The sequence below is a fragment of the Vigna unguiculata genome, chromosome 7 (genome assembly GCF_037176805.1).
Source record: "Vigna unguiculata cultivar grain cowpea cultivar isolate G323 ecotype 2 chromosome 7, ASM3717680v1, whole genome shotgun sequence".
Classification (NCBI taxonomy): domain Eukaryota; kingdom Viridiplantae; phylum Streptophyta; class Magnoliopsida; order Fabales; family Fabaceae; genus Vigna; species Vigna unguiculata.
In genome coordinates, this window is record NC_140798.1 from 30032949 (window position 1) to 30050303 (window position 17355).

Sequence of the window (17355 nt, forward strand, 5' to 3'; positions counted from 1 at the left end):
AACATTCTCCTTCTAAGACATAGATGTTGTCATGTTTGTCTCACCCTTCAGAGCCTTAGCACAACCTTGTTATATCAATATAACTTCCATCTAGATCCCCACAATCTAAAGTCATCATCCTTCAAAAACTTTTTTATGCCAAGCTTGGTAGCCATGTCTTTAACAACTTGAGTTTCTTTTTCTTGTTCCTAGAAGCAACGTCATTTGTTGGTTTCTTAATAATTATAATTCAAGAAAACACATGAAAGAGGATTGAAAGAAATTACTTTTATTATTCTTGAAATTTTCCATACACAGAGAGTACTAATTCAATTTCCCATCTAAATCCATAATGGTCTCTATATATAAAAACCAGGTTAAGGGAATAACAAAAAATCATTAAGATAGTTACATCTAATAAATGATTGTATTAGGTTGTTTATCATTCCCCTACTAGATGATTTTAGTCTATTGTTCCCTTTCATTAGATGTTTTAACCGTCTAACTAAGAACTTTAGCAAATTATTTGCTACACATCATTTAGAGTCTATCATAATAAGAAATTATTGCTCAGTTCACCTAAGAGAGAGTAACGTTATATAAGGACCAAAGGATGAATCATAAAACTTATTTTGGTTTAGGCTCAATACTCATAAAACTTATATAAGAACAAAGAATTAAAATTTGTAGCATAAATCTCTTGAAGGAAAGGAGGCTTCATCATCCCCTCCTACCAATAAATTACATATGAAATCAAAAACATCAAAAAAAAAAAAACACACAACAATACAAATTGATAAAAGAAGAAACAAAAGAAAAAAAAATCATGATTTCCACTTTGCGGCCATTTCAATAGACCTCATAGAAGGTGCTTCAATAACCATTGGGGAGTGGCTTAGCAGGTTGGGAGGTACAGAAGAAAGGTCCCACAGTGTACAATTTGACCTTGTTTTCAAGAATGCGGTAAGAAGAAAGATGAGCACCACTAATCCCATAGTTTACATCGGTGGGAACTTTGCATGTCTCTAATGGAGAACTTTCCAAGTATGCCTTGCATTCAGTTACCTTCAATTTGGATTCAAGTTCCTCAAGTGACACTGTTGCATAGAAATAACCTTTATTATCTGTCACATGGCTCAATACTGATATAGAACTGGCCTCGTACCCATGTTCATCCTTGCATCCACATGTAATTCTTGTCACGGCTCCTGCACAGTCACACATAGCAAATACAATTAATAATAAATATTTACCAAACTCTAAACTTAAATGAATTTATTTGTTTTAAAACATGTATTAACAACCTATAGGCGATTGAAAATGTAATTGTTACATCAATGAAGAAAACATGTTACCTTGAATTGGAGAATAGGTGGAACCTGATTTACATAAAACAACTCCTTGCACACCAATGGTTGTTGGAAAGAGATGTTGTTCATCTTTTCCTTTTGGTTTGGGCACTTCATAATAATTTGGTTTGGTAGGGTCATGTTTCTCAACTTGGTAGTCTGTTTTGGGTTTAGGGTTCTCAACCTTCGGTGATGGACCGTATCCATTTTCAAAGTTATATGTTTTAGATTTGGACTCTTCATCATAATCGGGATTTGCAGGGTGTGGTTTGTAACTTGATTCATCTTGAAGCTTTTGGACTGTTGGTGCTAAGCCATATCCATTGTTGTAATAAATTGTTTTGGGTTTGGACTCTTCACCATAGTTTGGTTTTGTAAGGTGTGGGTTGTAATCTACTTTGGCTTCAACCTTCTCGACCTTTGGTGCTGGACCATATTCATTGTCATGGTAATTTGTTTTGGGCTTGGACTCTTCACCATAGTCTGGTTTTGTAAGATGTGAGTTGTAATCTACTTTGTCTTCATCTTTCTCAACCTTTGGTGTTGAACCATACCCATTGTTGTAGTAATCTGTTTTGGGTTTGGGCTCTTCACCGTAGTCAGGTTTTGTAAGGTGTGGGTTGTAATCTACTTTGCCTGCAACCTTCTCGACCTTTGGTGCTGAACCATATCCATTATCATAGTAATCTGTTTTGGGTTTGGACTCTTCACCATAGTCTGGTTTTGGAAGGTGTGGATTGTAATCTACTTTGGTTTCAACATTCTCGACCTTTTGTGTTGAACCATAATCATTGTTGTAGTAATCTGTTTTGGGTTTGAACTCATCACCATAGGCTGGTTTTGTTAGATGTGGGTTGTAATCCACTTTGGCTTCAACCTTCTCGACCTTTGGTGCAGGACCATATCCATTGTCATAGTAATATGGTGTGGGTGTGGACTCTCCACCATAGTATGGTTTTGTAAAATGTGGGTTGTAATCTACTTTGTCTTCAACCTTCTCAACTGTTGGTGCTGGATCATATGCATTGTCGTAGTAATCTGTTTTGGGTTTGGACTCTTCACCATAGTCTGGTTTTGGAAGGTGTGGATTGTAATCTACTTTATTTTCAACCTTCTCGACCTTTGGTGTTGATCCATAATCATTATTGTAGTAATCTGTTTTGGCTTTGGGCTTCTGAACCTCTGGTGTTGGATCATATCCATAGTAGTCTGATGCGAATGCAATGGCTAAGAATGCTAGAAGAAGCGTAGAGGTGGCGAAGGTGGATCGAAGGAAAGCCATTGATAAATTTCTTCACAATGGTTTGTGAGAGGATATATGGAAAGGCTTCAAAGTTGATATGAGATACAATTCACAAAGTGCCTTGGGTATTTATAGATCCTGATCATTTTCTAATGATCTCTATAATGCCTTGTTGGGATTAAAGCATAAATTGTGATAATATATGAATGATTGGATTCGGCAAGAAGTTGGTTGCACGTCATGGACTTAGAAACTACAAAATTCATTGTCAGTAGCATGTTCTGTGTGGCTTAGAACGTGATTTTCACGTCTATAGATACTGTTTTCTTTTCATGGAAAAGCTTAAATATAAAACCATATATCACCGGGTCACCAATTTAATGGACAACACGTAAAATATCCACTTATAGAATATATAATATTCAATTTTCTATCAAATTACAAGGTAGCACGATTCCAATTAAAAATTCCACAGATTTGGATAGTTTTTTTAATATATTTGAATGAACAACTTCTTATTTACCACGATAATATTTTGCTTCCTATCGTGTATATATTGGCGTGAGAAATTTTACAATTCAATTTCACGCACTCTCAACAAGTCATATTTTATCGGTTGAAATTATAGCAAGAGTATAGATAAACTTCTAAAAGAATTGAAATCTAACTTTTATAACCCGATTAAAGCACAAATTAAAAAATAAATAAAGAAAGAAACTATGAGTCCTTACGAAAAATTTGTCCAAACAAGCCATAGTTACAAACATCTATGGATTTCACATTCTATTTAATAATTTTTTTATGTGATTTTGAAGTTTTTAAATAATGTTTAACCAATAAAAAAATATTATTATGTCGGAACATGTTATCAACACTTCTCGTAATGGAGATATCACAACTTAATGCTAAAATGCGGATATATAAATATATATATATATATATATATATATTAATTTTCACCTTATAAATATATTTCTGATGTTAAGTTACATCTAAATTCAATTTCTAAAAAATTTCCTTATACTCTTTTTTTGGTATGTTTAATATAAAGAGAGAGAAAATAGACGTTAAAAATGAACAAAAATATGTGGAAATACAGATAACTTTTTGAAAGAAATATATGAACAGTAGAATGAAAATAGAGATGGTTGGATTGAAGAAAAATACAAAATAAATTATATGAAAGTTAGATTTATGAAATTATTTAAGTTTGGAAAGTTATAATACTATTTGTTAATATTAAAATTGTATTTATTTTATTATGTCAGTATATAAAAATTATTAAATAACAATTAAATTTAGAAACTAAAAAAAATTATTTATGATGTTGACTATTATAAATATTATTTTATAATCTAAAAATTACTGACACCTAAAATAGTGTCTATTATTAATAAAAAAAATAATAATTGGTTTGTAAATTAAAGTCTAAATTAGTCTTTAACATTGTTACTAAGAAGGACGACAATGAGGCGTGACGGGACAGGTTTCGTTATCTCAAATAGATAAAAAAATTCATCACATATCCTATATCTAAACTTAATGGGTATCAAATTTTTGTCTCATCCTCACTCCTACCGGATAACGTGTATATATTCGTACTCATACCCGTACCTATTTTTTTCACTATTTTCAATATTATTTAATTAATATTTATAAAATAATACATAATTACGGTAAAGAAAAAAATAATATAATCAAATATTCAATATTAAAAGAAGGTTTGTTTATTAAATATTAGATATTTAGAAAAAAATTATAATTGTATATATTTCAATTGTATACATTTCATATTACAATGACACATAATAATTCATGAGAACCAAAATATTTATTAAATTTGCAAATACTAATCAAACATTGTTCATAAAATTAAAAAATATTTTTTTAAAAATGTAAAAGCCAAATAAATAGTCAAATTAAAAATATTTTAAAAAATGTATGTTTACTTTAATTTTTTTAATTCTAATAAAATCTCTTATTTTATACACTAGTAAAAGTTATAATACATCACTTAATCAAAATCACACAAAGAAAAAATATTAAACTAATAATAATATAATTTTAACATAGATATTTCATCTTTTGAACTTCAATCTATGTTGGATGGGGATAAAAAAAATTCATGGAATTTACATTAAATTATTATATTCTAGCAAATAAAATTTATTTATGCAGATAAAGAGAGATAGTTATCAATACCCAATTTCGTTCGAGTGAATAAATTTATGTTCGAAAAAAATAAAAAAAAAATAGTTAATGGCAAATAAAGAAGGTAAAATAAATTTTTCTTTAAAGATTTTCAAACTTTAATTATAGCAAAAAGAAAAAGAAAAAAAATAAAAATAGACGAATAAGGAAAAAAAATGTTTTTAATTATCACACCGATTCTCATCAACTCAGCAACCCAACATATTTCCTCCTTCACTCTTTGTTTTCTACCTTGTTCTTGTTCTTGATAGAGAAGATAGTACTCTAATAATTAGAAGGAATATCTCTTTTAGATGATTGATATTATGCTCTAATTTGCTGGTGATTCCTGTAATGTGTTGCTATCATGACTAATTCTTTCCTTATATTGTTCATCACAATTAAGGCTAGAATTACATTGGTATATAAATACACAGTCTCTCATATGAAAAGGCATCGAAAAAAAAATAAAATATTCTCTACACTTCCCTCTTTCATCCCCATTACCACTCATACAAACACACATCTTTTGACAGAAAAACAAAATTCTGAAAGAAAGAGGCAAAATAAAAAATAAAATAAAATAAAAAAGAAAGGAGAAAAAGTAGTTGATATGTACGAAACGAAAGAGTGAGATTGATAGAAAAGAAAATGGATTGAAAAGTTTAAAAGGTATGTCATTGCCAGTTTTTTCTTTTTTATTTGTGTATTACCAATTTTCATTATATTTTGTTTTCATATTGTACACATTTTCTTAAACCTAATCTTGGTATTCTTTGTATGGACATTAGTTCTACTATTCAAAAATATTTTATTCTAAAAAAAGCTAAATATAGTTTTCCTCATTTCTTTTCGTGTTTGTTCGGCTACTCACGTCGTATGACATACATTCTCAATTATATTTTCTCTAAAAAGTATAAATAACTAAAAAGAAGGCCATAGTTTTCTTTATTTAGTTTTAGTGTTCGTGTTTGTCCGGCCGCTCCCGTCGTATGATCTTCTTTTCCAAATAACTAAAAATACAAAAGACATAAAAGGTTTTCAAAATTATAAAAAAAAAATCAAATCAACTATATTTTAAAAGGTTCATTAAGAACTATTGATCTTTGATTTTCCATTATGAATGGAAATTCGTAGGAACGAGGTCGATCCTTGTCGGGTTTACCAAGTAAAAACTAAATCATTTTTTCAAATAGTCTTTTCGTTTAAAATTTTGAGATACCTAATTTTTCATTACGAATGAAGATATTGGGATCGGGGTACATTCTTGTCAGCTCAAAAAACCAAAAAGAAAAAAAATTGTTTCTTTTGTACATTCTTTTCTTAATATTTTTTGGAAAAAATAAACATCTTGAAAAAACACATCTTTTCCATCTTTAACTAAAAGTATTGTCTTAGGATGAAAGTTATGGGATGTTACTACTTTCCCCATGCATCACCAACTCCTAGACCCAAAATCTGGTCTCGTAGACCTTGCACTTATCTTTATGATTTTTCATAATGTTTTCCAGAATAAATTATAATGACGACTCCACACTATTTTTTTAAATTATTTTTTGGTTCGTTATTCTGTCCCAATTTTGTTTGGAACAAAATTATTTAAAACTAGCGAAAACACAGGCGCTGCCGCGCCTGTGTGTTCACTTTTTTTATGTGTCTATACGTATAATATTAAGAATAATCGATGACAATTTATGATGGGTATACGTAGATTGGTTGAAAAGGAAAACAATAAATTACTAAGTCGTAAAATTATATATTAACTAATATTTAATACATTTGATCAAGATTTGGGGTTAATGAGTTATATGTGATGAAGTCAATGGTAGTTGTTTATAAATATACAAACTATTTTAGTAGGTGTCTATAAATATACATTCATTAAAAGAATGAAATATATATTTCATACATACATGATGCAGAAAAAAATAGTAAATGAAAGTATCATAGATTTACATCCTTAAACATTTCTTTAATTGGGAGGCCAAATAAAGATTGATGTCTAGGATGTGTTTCAGCTTCCATGCATTGTAAAAAAAGTAAATATTATTGCTAATATATATGCAAATAACAGAAATATTATGTAGCAATTGAATTATGTATAGATAATAAAAAAAACTTTATTTACCTTTGAAGCAGTCTTCTTAATTCTTTGTAGAAGACATGATCCATAAGTTGTTGAGTTTTAAAGAACTAAAAAATATCATTGGATAATGTTATTTACTTATGAGTCATTAAATGTATATGTAATGGTATACAAATATTGAAGAAATAGTAATAACCTCATTGATGCATATATTTTGATAAACACAAAGATATAGCAAATACCAGTTTTCAATTTTAATAGATATAGCAAATGGAGTCTTTGCTGTTAGCCAAATTTTCTCCCTTAGACAATTTCTGAACAGCAGATGAATTCCAGTCTTGATGCACCGGATTCAAACTTAATCAATTTATTTTACCACATACTTGACTGAACTTTCTTGAACCTTTCTTGAATGCGTTAGTAGAAAGTTGGATTACATAACTATTTTTATAAGATTATGTGCTGCTTCATAATAATTTCTTATAGTGTGAATGTGGCTATTCAAATGTATTCCAATCCATAATAGTAAATAAATAGAATGAAAATATTTTTTGAAATGGAATGTAAACAACATAAATTAACTATTGATGAATAAAGTTGACTAACCATGTTCAGTGCCAGTAATGTGCGTATTACTTGGCCCTGTTTCATTATCATTACGACCTGGAAACCTGTCAGTAATGTGCGTATTACTTGATCCTGCTTCATTATCATTACGTCCTGGAAACCTGTCAGTAATGTGCGTATTACTTGGTCCTGCTTCACTATGATTACGTCCTGGAAACCTTTGTGGGGCAAAACCATAACCTAATATTTAAAAAATAAGATAAATTGTATTTGAATCAAATATATACTTTACAGGAAAGAACTAAAAAGAATGTAAGCATACTCAGAAGGATTTTCTCGGCCAATGACATACAGTAGTGATGAGGTGGGTTTAAATCTAAACAAAGAAGTTGGATTATACTTTTTTGTATAGAGTTAGATATAATTTTACATCTAAGCGTAAGTAAATGTAATTATTTATGAAGTATTTTTAAGATTGTTAGAATACATTATTGTTTATATATGTTTTTTACTGTTGTACATAATACAAATATAGTGTACTGACCACAATCTATGTTACTGACAGGTGAAGTACTTGACCATGCTCCATATACATTATATTCTTCAAACCTTTGCGGTGCATGAGGAGAACCTGTTATGTGAAAGCATGAAGCATAATAAATATAAATATGTAAATATTTCATAAAATGGTAAGTAAATAACATGGATTAAATATTGATGAATAAAATTGACTGACCATGTAGAGTTTCAGTAATGTGTGTATTACTTGGTTCTTCTTCATTATCATTACGTCCTGCAAACCTTTGTGGGACCAAACCATAACCTAATATTTAAAAGATAAGTTAAATTTTATTTAAATCGAATATATAGTTTACATACAATAGTGATGAGGAGAAATGTGATGTTACCTGCATTAGTTACGGACCGAGCCATTTGTCGAATAGATGTCATTCTCAATCGGGGAGCTCTGTTTGGCATTTGGACAATGTTGGTTGTGTTTTCAGGATTATTTTTCCTTCTTTTAGATTGTTCAATAAGTCTTTGTTGGGGGGTCATTCTACGTCTTCTATTTGCAGCATTTATTCTCCATCTTTGTCTTTGTTGTTCTGATGTTGATTTGTTAGAAGGAATATTTTCCATTTAGGTATGTTGTCTATTTAAACAAAAAACAATAAATAATAAATCCAAAATTAATATAAATTTAAAAATGCATTACTTGGAAGAAAGTAATGAATGAAAAGTAGGCCAATGAAAGTAGTGCATAATATGTACAACAAATAAAACTAAAAGAAGATAATGATATAGGAAGAAATACCTAAATGTGTGAGTAGAAAGACTACAAAATTTGATTTGATGTAACAATGAAGAGCAGCAATGTATGATGACAGGCTAGTTAGCAAGTTACTGAAGAAAAAACAAATTGTAATTAAAAAAAGTAATTTGTCAGTTTTAAAATAATACAGGATGTAAAAAAGTTGCTAATTTCTAAATAAAATTGCTTAGTATTAGTATATTCTATGTTTTGTTTGGACATAAGGCTAGGGACATAGAGATTTGTACAATAATAAGAAGAAAATTACATTTTAAATTTCATATTAATGCATGATTATACTGATACAATTTATTACTTTAACACTAATCTTATTATCAAATGACCATTTACATTTTTTATTTGGTAAAATGATAAAACAAATAATACATGAAGGGGTAGTGTAATGTAAATGTAACTGTTCTATCACAAAACAATACATTTGTTAATATATATTGTTATAGATTTTAAAAACCAATATCAAGTGTCATAAATTTTTACGTGATAAATAACGAAATAAATTGATAACCATATTACAGATAGACTAATGGATATAAAATCTATGCTGAATTAAAAAGTTTATAAAATATGTTTTAATTAGAACGTTAAGATGTATACTGGCTAAACATAAATAAATCTAACATTAGTACCTTAAGTTTTTTTTGTTTCCAACCGTATTAAAATTGTTCAAGCATCTATTTTTAAAAATATTAAGTTTTATTGATTTCTATAAATAATCAAACTTAAAAACAGATGAAAACTATATTCAGTATTCTCTGTCACAAAAATGAACTTTAAAATATATTGTGATAAATATGGTAGCTTTTTATGTCAAGTTTATATATGATATAAACAAACACACCCCTCTTATGTAGAAGAATATTATTTTTATATTGAAAACATCTATAGTAACCCTGTTATTTCATTATGCATCTCTAGTAAATAAAGTATGATATGTAGTTATTTCGTAAAGTAAAAATAATGCATACCAATGACTTTTAATTGAAGTAATTTGATAAAATTAATTAAAAATAGATATAAGTTAAAATATATATATATATATATATATATATAATTGTTACTGTTTTCTAAAATGATGTTTCTCTTCTTTTTCACTCCCGCCAAACATTATTCTATTACCATCTTCACTCATCTTCCATCTCCACAACGAAAAACTTTGCACTGTTCCTTTGCACAGTGCTTGATAATTTAAGAATTAATTAACCTTCAAATTTCAAAGTTAAAATAATTTAATCTAAATATAAACTATAGCTTTTGTTTAGATAATTATGTTATAGTGGCCACGGTACTTTTTAAAATAAATTAGAATACATTGCGTTAATAATTTCTAAAATTTTGTTAATTTAATTTGAAAACAGATATGAAATATATTACAAGATATGAAGTATCCTTAAGTTGGCTTTGAATCTGGCATGTTTTGGAGGTTCCGAAAGTAAGTGCTTTTGTTGTTCCTTTGTTCATTCATCTCCTTTTCAGGTTCGTTTCGTAATGTTTAACCTTCATTTTCACTCGCTACTTTGTTTCATGAATTTAATTTAACGTTTTGATGCGTCGTTGTGCAGAAGTGATGGTCAAACTAACTGAGTTTTGCGGTTCGTTCGTGATCTTGAAGTGTCAATTATCCAAGGGAGACTTGGAGACCCTGATTTCCATCACCAACGAAGAAGATCTCGCCAACATCTATAACATAAATGAAAAAAGGAAATTAGACAATTATCCAAAGCGAATAATCATAAATGAAAAGGAACAATGGAAACTACCGTTATTATTTTGTCCAATGAAGTCCAATGAAGATAAATAACATCGACAAAGTGAGTGTGAAAACAAAGACAATAAGTAAGGCAAAACAACTTCAGGAAAAGAATAGAAATGATGTTGTTGCAGAGAAAAACAAACTGTGAAATAACGGTTACTTTTGAAATAATTTTAAAAATAATAAATAACTTATTATATTAAAAAGGGTAAAATAGGAATTAAAAAAAGTGGACACAAAAAGGAGAATCCCTTATATATTGTTATAGATAATTTGAAAAACTATTATCTTAGATCAAATTTATTTCAATTACATTATTTTATTATTTCATATTTATGTCAATAATATAAGGAAGTATTAATCAATCTTATTAAAATATCTATTATATATAATATTACTCATGAGGGAGTATCCTTATTACCAGTATGATTTAAATATCTTTACTACCTCCTCTGGGCTTAAGCTATTGGGAAATATTGTAAAAGAAAGAGTAAATCAAGCTTATTGAAATATGAGTTGGGCTCTGCATCGAGCTTTCTGGCTTAGTATTTTGGGCCAGAATCTTGGATTGGGTTTAAAATAAATGCGATCCCTTTTAGATGAATAATTTTGCAAAAACAAAAAATTATTGCAGTGTCGTGGATTTAAAAGGGATCTTTCTTCCCACACCTCCAAACATTTCTTTACACCTCCAAAAATTTCTAGAACTCTAAAAATATATTTTGACTATTTGAGTGAAATCACATACATCACACTTTCTAAAATTATTTTCAGATATTAACTTCTGACAAAAGATACTTTCGAAAGTCGATATCTATATTCAATTTTAGACTGTCAAAATATATATATTAAATATATTAATAGAAGTCGAGATTCGTAAATAATATATATATATATATATATATATATATATATATATATATATATATATATAAAAAGTCGACTTCCGGTATTTATACATATAATTCTTCTTTACTTTTACATTTTTTCTTAAATTTAAATTTTAATTATTTTTTAATACATCATAAAAAAAATTATACATATAATTCTTTTATACTTTTACATTTTTTCTTAAATTTAAAGTTTAATTATTTTTTAATACATCATAAAAAAATTATATATAAATAAAAATATATTAAAATTTTATTTTATTTTTAAAACACATATAAAAAATTATAAAATATATAAATTTAAAAAAAATTACTTTAAAAAATACAAAATAAGTAAAAAAATGTTAAAGAAAAAATAAAAAAAAAAGTTGAAAAATAATTTAAATTAAAATAATAAAACTTTAAATTTAAAAAAATGAATATATATATATATATATATATATATATATATATATATATATATATATATATATATATATATATATATATATATCCTAATTTATTAGGATCATCCTAATTTTTTTAATTAAAGTATTACTTTTAAGGATCATCCTAATTTATTTTTAATTTTATTCAAATTTAAATATTTAATTTTAACCATTATTTTTAATTTTTTTTCAATTATATATTTTTTATATTTTTTAATATAAATTTATTTAAAATAAAAAATAATTAAAATAAATTCATATTTAATATATATATATATATATATATATATATATATATATATATATATATATATATATTTTAAAGTGTTATTATTTCAAATAAAATTTAAATATTAAAAAGAATTAAATAAAACAGAATAATTTTTTTCTTTTTTTGTTTTCTGATTTGAAGTTTAATGTTATTTTAATTTCACTTATTTTTATACTTCTATTTATTTTTTTATATATTAAATAAAAATAAAATTATATATAAAGATATTCATTGTTTTTATTTTTAAAATATATATTAAGAAATATGAAAAATAAAAAATAAATAAAATAAAAAATTATAAATAAAAAACATTTAAAACTTAGTAAACATAAATTTTAAGTAAAATTGAAAATATTTAAGATAAAACTAATTTTTTGACTTTCAGTAATAATTTTTGACTTTCAGAAGTCGACTTCCGGTAATATATTTTGACTTCTGGAAGTCGACTTCCAGTAATATATTTTGACTTTCGGAAGTCGACTTCCGATAATATATCTTGACTTCCGAAAGTTGACTTCCGGTAATATATTTTGACTTCCGGTAATATATTTTGGCTTCCAGTAATATATTTTGACTTCTGAAAGTTGACTTCTGGTAATATATTTTGACTTTCGAAAGTCGACATCTTGAAATAATTTTTAGGTGTGATCTTCGTGGCTTTACTCTAATGGTCAGAGAGTTTTTTTGGATTTAAAGAAATTTTGGAGGTGGAGAAGAAATTTTGGAAGTCCAAGAAAAAAGACCCTAAAAGTAGTCAAATTTTTTTTTTTTTGGTATATTAGAAGAGAAAAAACAAATTAACGATTATAGTAGCAGAACAATTTCTACAAAAAGTCTACAATATATACGACGAATGATGAAATAATTATGTTACAATTATTTTGTATCATCATCTTTCATTTTCTTTTAGTGTAGCAATTAAATATGATATATTCGATGAAATCGTTAGATAAAATACATTATGCAAATAGATAATAAATTTTTTAATCTTTTTTTAACCTAATCATCCTTTTTCTTCATCGTAAAAGAGAAATTTATCCATCATCTTTCACTTTGAGCTAGTTATTAAATATAAATAAAGATAAGACTTAGAATAAGAATACCAGCCTTAGTTACTTCTAAAAGAACTAGTAAAATGCATATGTTGGATTAAATAAAACTATTCAAGGTATAAATGAATTAAATAAGTCAAGTTGAAACTTAATAATATTTAACTATTCAAACTTTAAATTTCTTTTTTAATTCTTAAATTATTGTTTATTTTTCGTGTTAACAATTCAGATTATGAAAAATCAAATTTTAGACTAGTTTTTTTTTTTTTTAATTTTTTGTTAATAAAAAAAATAAGATGAGAGAAGAGAATCCAATAATATTATTCATCAATACAAATTCGACTACCCAAAGATGTAAGTAAATAAGTGTAATTAAATAAATAAAGTTGGGAGAGTTTATTTGGAAATTTATTTAAAAAAAATGTTTAATTTGAAAAAAAAACTTCGAACTTATTTTTTTTAATCAAACAAAATGAATTATTTAAATAGATTGATTTAGTTGACTGTTGCAGATTCCATGCAATCTTAGGATAATAGAAAATTGACGCAGTTTAAGATTGTTTATTAGCAAACTTTTTCATTCAAAGTCAAAAAACCTCTCACACGTCTTTTTCATCAGACTAGCAAGTAGCAAACGTGGATTTTGCCCACCTGTTGCCCTTACCATGTGCTTCACATTTCTCTGATGCTGGTTTTACTGCTTATATGGTGACTTTAATTAAATCTTTATCAGATACAAAAATAAATAAATAAATAAAATTTTAATTTTTTGTAAAAAATAATGCCATTTTTTAATCATTTCTTCAGCTTGTTGAGTTTGACTAATCCCTCTTTCACCCAATGAATATCCTCATTATTCATTAATTAATCATCAACTTTTGTTGGCCAATAATATGATAACTTTGTACGTAAAGAAGTGATAGAGGGCTCCAATAAATTAAGAGAAATGAAGAATGATTATTTGAAATGTAGTTAGGTAAATTCAAGATTATGTGGTTTTATTCATGATTGATGAAGTTGTTAAATACTTTTGAATGGTAATGGATTTTGCTTACTTTAAATAATAGTGACGTTTGACATAGTGATTTTGTTGAAGTTCAGAATTTGGTTATTTTAAGTACATGGTGATAAAATAAAATAAAAAATAAAAAGATGTTAAAAACGTTGAGAATGTGATAATAAAGCTTCATGGTGCCTTTTATAAATTCTCGGAAATATGAAATTTTAAGTTTTTCTTTTACGAATGCAATTTTCTAGACAAATGACAACAAAAGAATTTATAGGTTCGTGATGAGATTGCAAAGTGTATTAATATAGAAGCGGCTTATAATTAAGAATATTATTAGAGATTCAAGTATAAATTAGGTTAAAATATTGTCTTAATTTTCGTCAAGTTTTTTCAAATAAGTTCTAATTTTGGTTATGTGTTCAAATAGGTCCTAATTTTTGTCAATTTTGTTCAATTGGGTCTTTTTTTGCTACCACCGTTTAAATCATTAACGATCATGAACAGTGACTGCCACGTGTCACTTCATGATTTTTTTGAATTTGTTTAATTTCTTTTAAATTTTTTTTAAATGTACACGTGTCAAACCAGTAGTGTGTCACGTGTCACTTCATGGTTTTTTTTATTTATTTATTTTTTAAATGTCCACATGTCAACCCAGTAACGTGTCACATGTCAAAGTCAATGTTCTATATTCAATTTGGTCCCTATATTTGTTATTTTTGTTCAATTAGGTCCTAATTTTTGTTAAAACATTAACCAATTTGGTCCCTATCGAATATGTGACCAAATTTAATTTTTATATCAAAGTTATAATGATGTGAATTTTAATATATTATATTAAAATATTTAATAAAAAATGTGAATTTTAATATAAAAATTAAATTTGGTTTTAATTTGGAGAGGGACCAAATTGATTAATGTTAACAAAAATTGGGACCTAATTGAACAAAAATAACAAATATAGGGACCAAATTAATATAGAACATTGACTTTGACATGTGGCACGCTACTGGGTTGACATGTGAACATTTAAAAAATTTTAAAAAAAATCAAAAAAAAAACCACGAAGTGAAACGTGGCACGCTACTGAGTTGACACGTATACATTTTAAAAAAAATTAAACAATTAAAAAAAATTAAAAAAATTAAAAAAACCACGAAATGACACGTGGCAGTCACCGTTCATGGTCGTTAATGATTTAAACGGTGTTAGCAAAAAAGGACCCAATTGAACAAAATTGACGAAAATTGGGACCTATGTGAACACAAAACCAAAATTAGGACTTATTTGAAAATACTTGACGAAAAATAGGACCAGAAAGTTATTTTAACCTATAAATTAAAAGTTGTATCTTTGATGTGAATAAATAAGAAAATAATGTAAAAAAAAAATAAAAATTTTTTAATCTATTTTCGTAGGGTAATATGTTATAAAAAAATAATTAGAAAATAATTGTTGGGCAATACAATTCAAAATTTCAAACCTTTAAATTTTAATTCATTGTGTGTTTTGATGTTATTGGAATTATTGTTATTTAAATTTGGACGATATAGATGGAGATTTTTTTAACAATTGAGACAACAAATTGACATTTATTTATTGGAAGAAAATTAGAAGAATGAATATCCCATCACCACACAGAGCAAGGACTTTAAGATGACTTACAATTTAGTGTGAGTTATCAACTTTATAATATTTATTGGAGAAAAATAAACACTAGTGTTTATATATAATTAAGTGGAAGTAAGATATATCAAATTATATACTTTATCTATATTTTATTATTTTTCTTTAAATTCTATTTTTGCTGCAGGAGCATTTTTTAATTGAATTGACCTAGATTCAGAATAAAATAAATACAAATTGATCATATTTTAGTTATAGTTGAGTTTAGAATTTCTTTCTAGTCAATTTAGATCAAATCAACTCAGGCGGATTAAGTTCAAGTGTTAGGCGGTAACAAAAATATTATATTTTTTTTTTCAAAATTTATCTCTGCTTAATTTAATTTTATAATTTTAAATATTGAAGTATTTTTAGTTTTATATTAATACAATTTGAAAATACTTCTTGTTCTTTCAAGACTAATTATTTCATACATATTTGCCACTCTTCATCTCATCAATTTCTTTACTGGAATTATGGTAAAGAAAATACATAATAAACTTGAGAAAAAAAAAAAAACTCTATACCATTAGATAAGATCATGAGAAGAAAAAAAGAAGAGACAAATGTAGAAAAAAAAAATACTATAATTCAAAATGTATTGCTCTAAAAACTAGAGTATATAGCTATTAGTTAACAAGTAATTAAACGGTTATTTTATCATTATGGTAGAATTTATATTTGATAATAAAAATTATCGATATGGACAAGTTGTATGAGATTTATACGATTTTAAAAGAATAAGTGTACGTCACGCAGTGGCTGAGCTTTCGAGTAACAGGTGGGGCCATGGCCACTCTCAAATTTTTTTAATTTTTTTTAACTTTTTTAACTTTTTAAAATTATATATGTTTAAATTTTTTTAAAATTATGTACATTTTTAAATTTTTTAAATTATATGTATCTTTTTAAATTAGGTAGTAGTATATTGAAAAATTAATGAAAATTAAATTAGGTATTTTTTTATTTCTTTTATAAAGTACAATGTTTAATGTTAATAAATATTAAAACATAAAATCAAATATAATAAAGAAAAAAAAATTAAGATAGTTTTCATTTTCTCTTTCCATTATCGAGTTTTTCAAATGTTGTACTCATCTCTCACCCTTACCTAACTTTTTTTATCGAAGAAGAAAACAAGTTAAACAAAAACTCATTATTTTTGTCCTCATTTTTTATATCTTTTCTTTCATTCTTAAAGAAAAAAAAAAGTAAATTTCTCTTGTCTCACTTGATAGCAATGGCGGAGCTTCATGGTAGCGGGGAGGGGCCATGACCCCCTAAATAATTTTTGATTTTTTTTAAAATTATATATATTCTTAAAATTTTTTAAACTTTTGAAATTTTTAAAATTGTAGATAGTATATTTTAAAAATTGATGAAAATTAAATTGTGTCTTTTTATTTCTTTTATAAAATATAACATGTAATGTTAATAAATAATAAAACATAAAATTAAATATAATAAGAAATAAAAATATTTAGGTTTAACTATTCTTTTGTTCTATGTTTTTGTTTAAAAATATCAAATTGCGACTAAAAAA

General features: G+C 26.2%; 1 protein-coding gene across 1 annotated transcript; it reads right to left on the minus strand.

The window, feature by feature from the left end:
* Window positions 1-638: 638 nt before the first annotated feature.
* On the minus strand, window positions 639-2681 carry LOC114190522 (uncharacterized). The gene is made up of 2 exons (XM_085675704.1): window positions 1335-2681; window positions 639-1187 (listed from the first exon to the last, which is right to left on the minus strand). Exons 1-2 carry the CDS (start codon window positions 2608-2610, stop codon window positions 853-855), a joined length of 1611 nt encoding a protein of 536 aa, XP_085531830.1. The 5' UTR covers window positions 2611-2681; the 3' UTR covers window positions 639-852.
* Between the last annotated feature and the right edge of the window lie 14674 nt (window positions 2682-17355).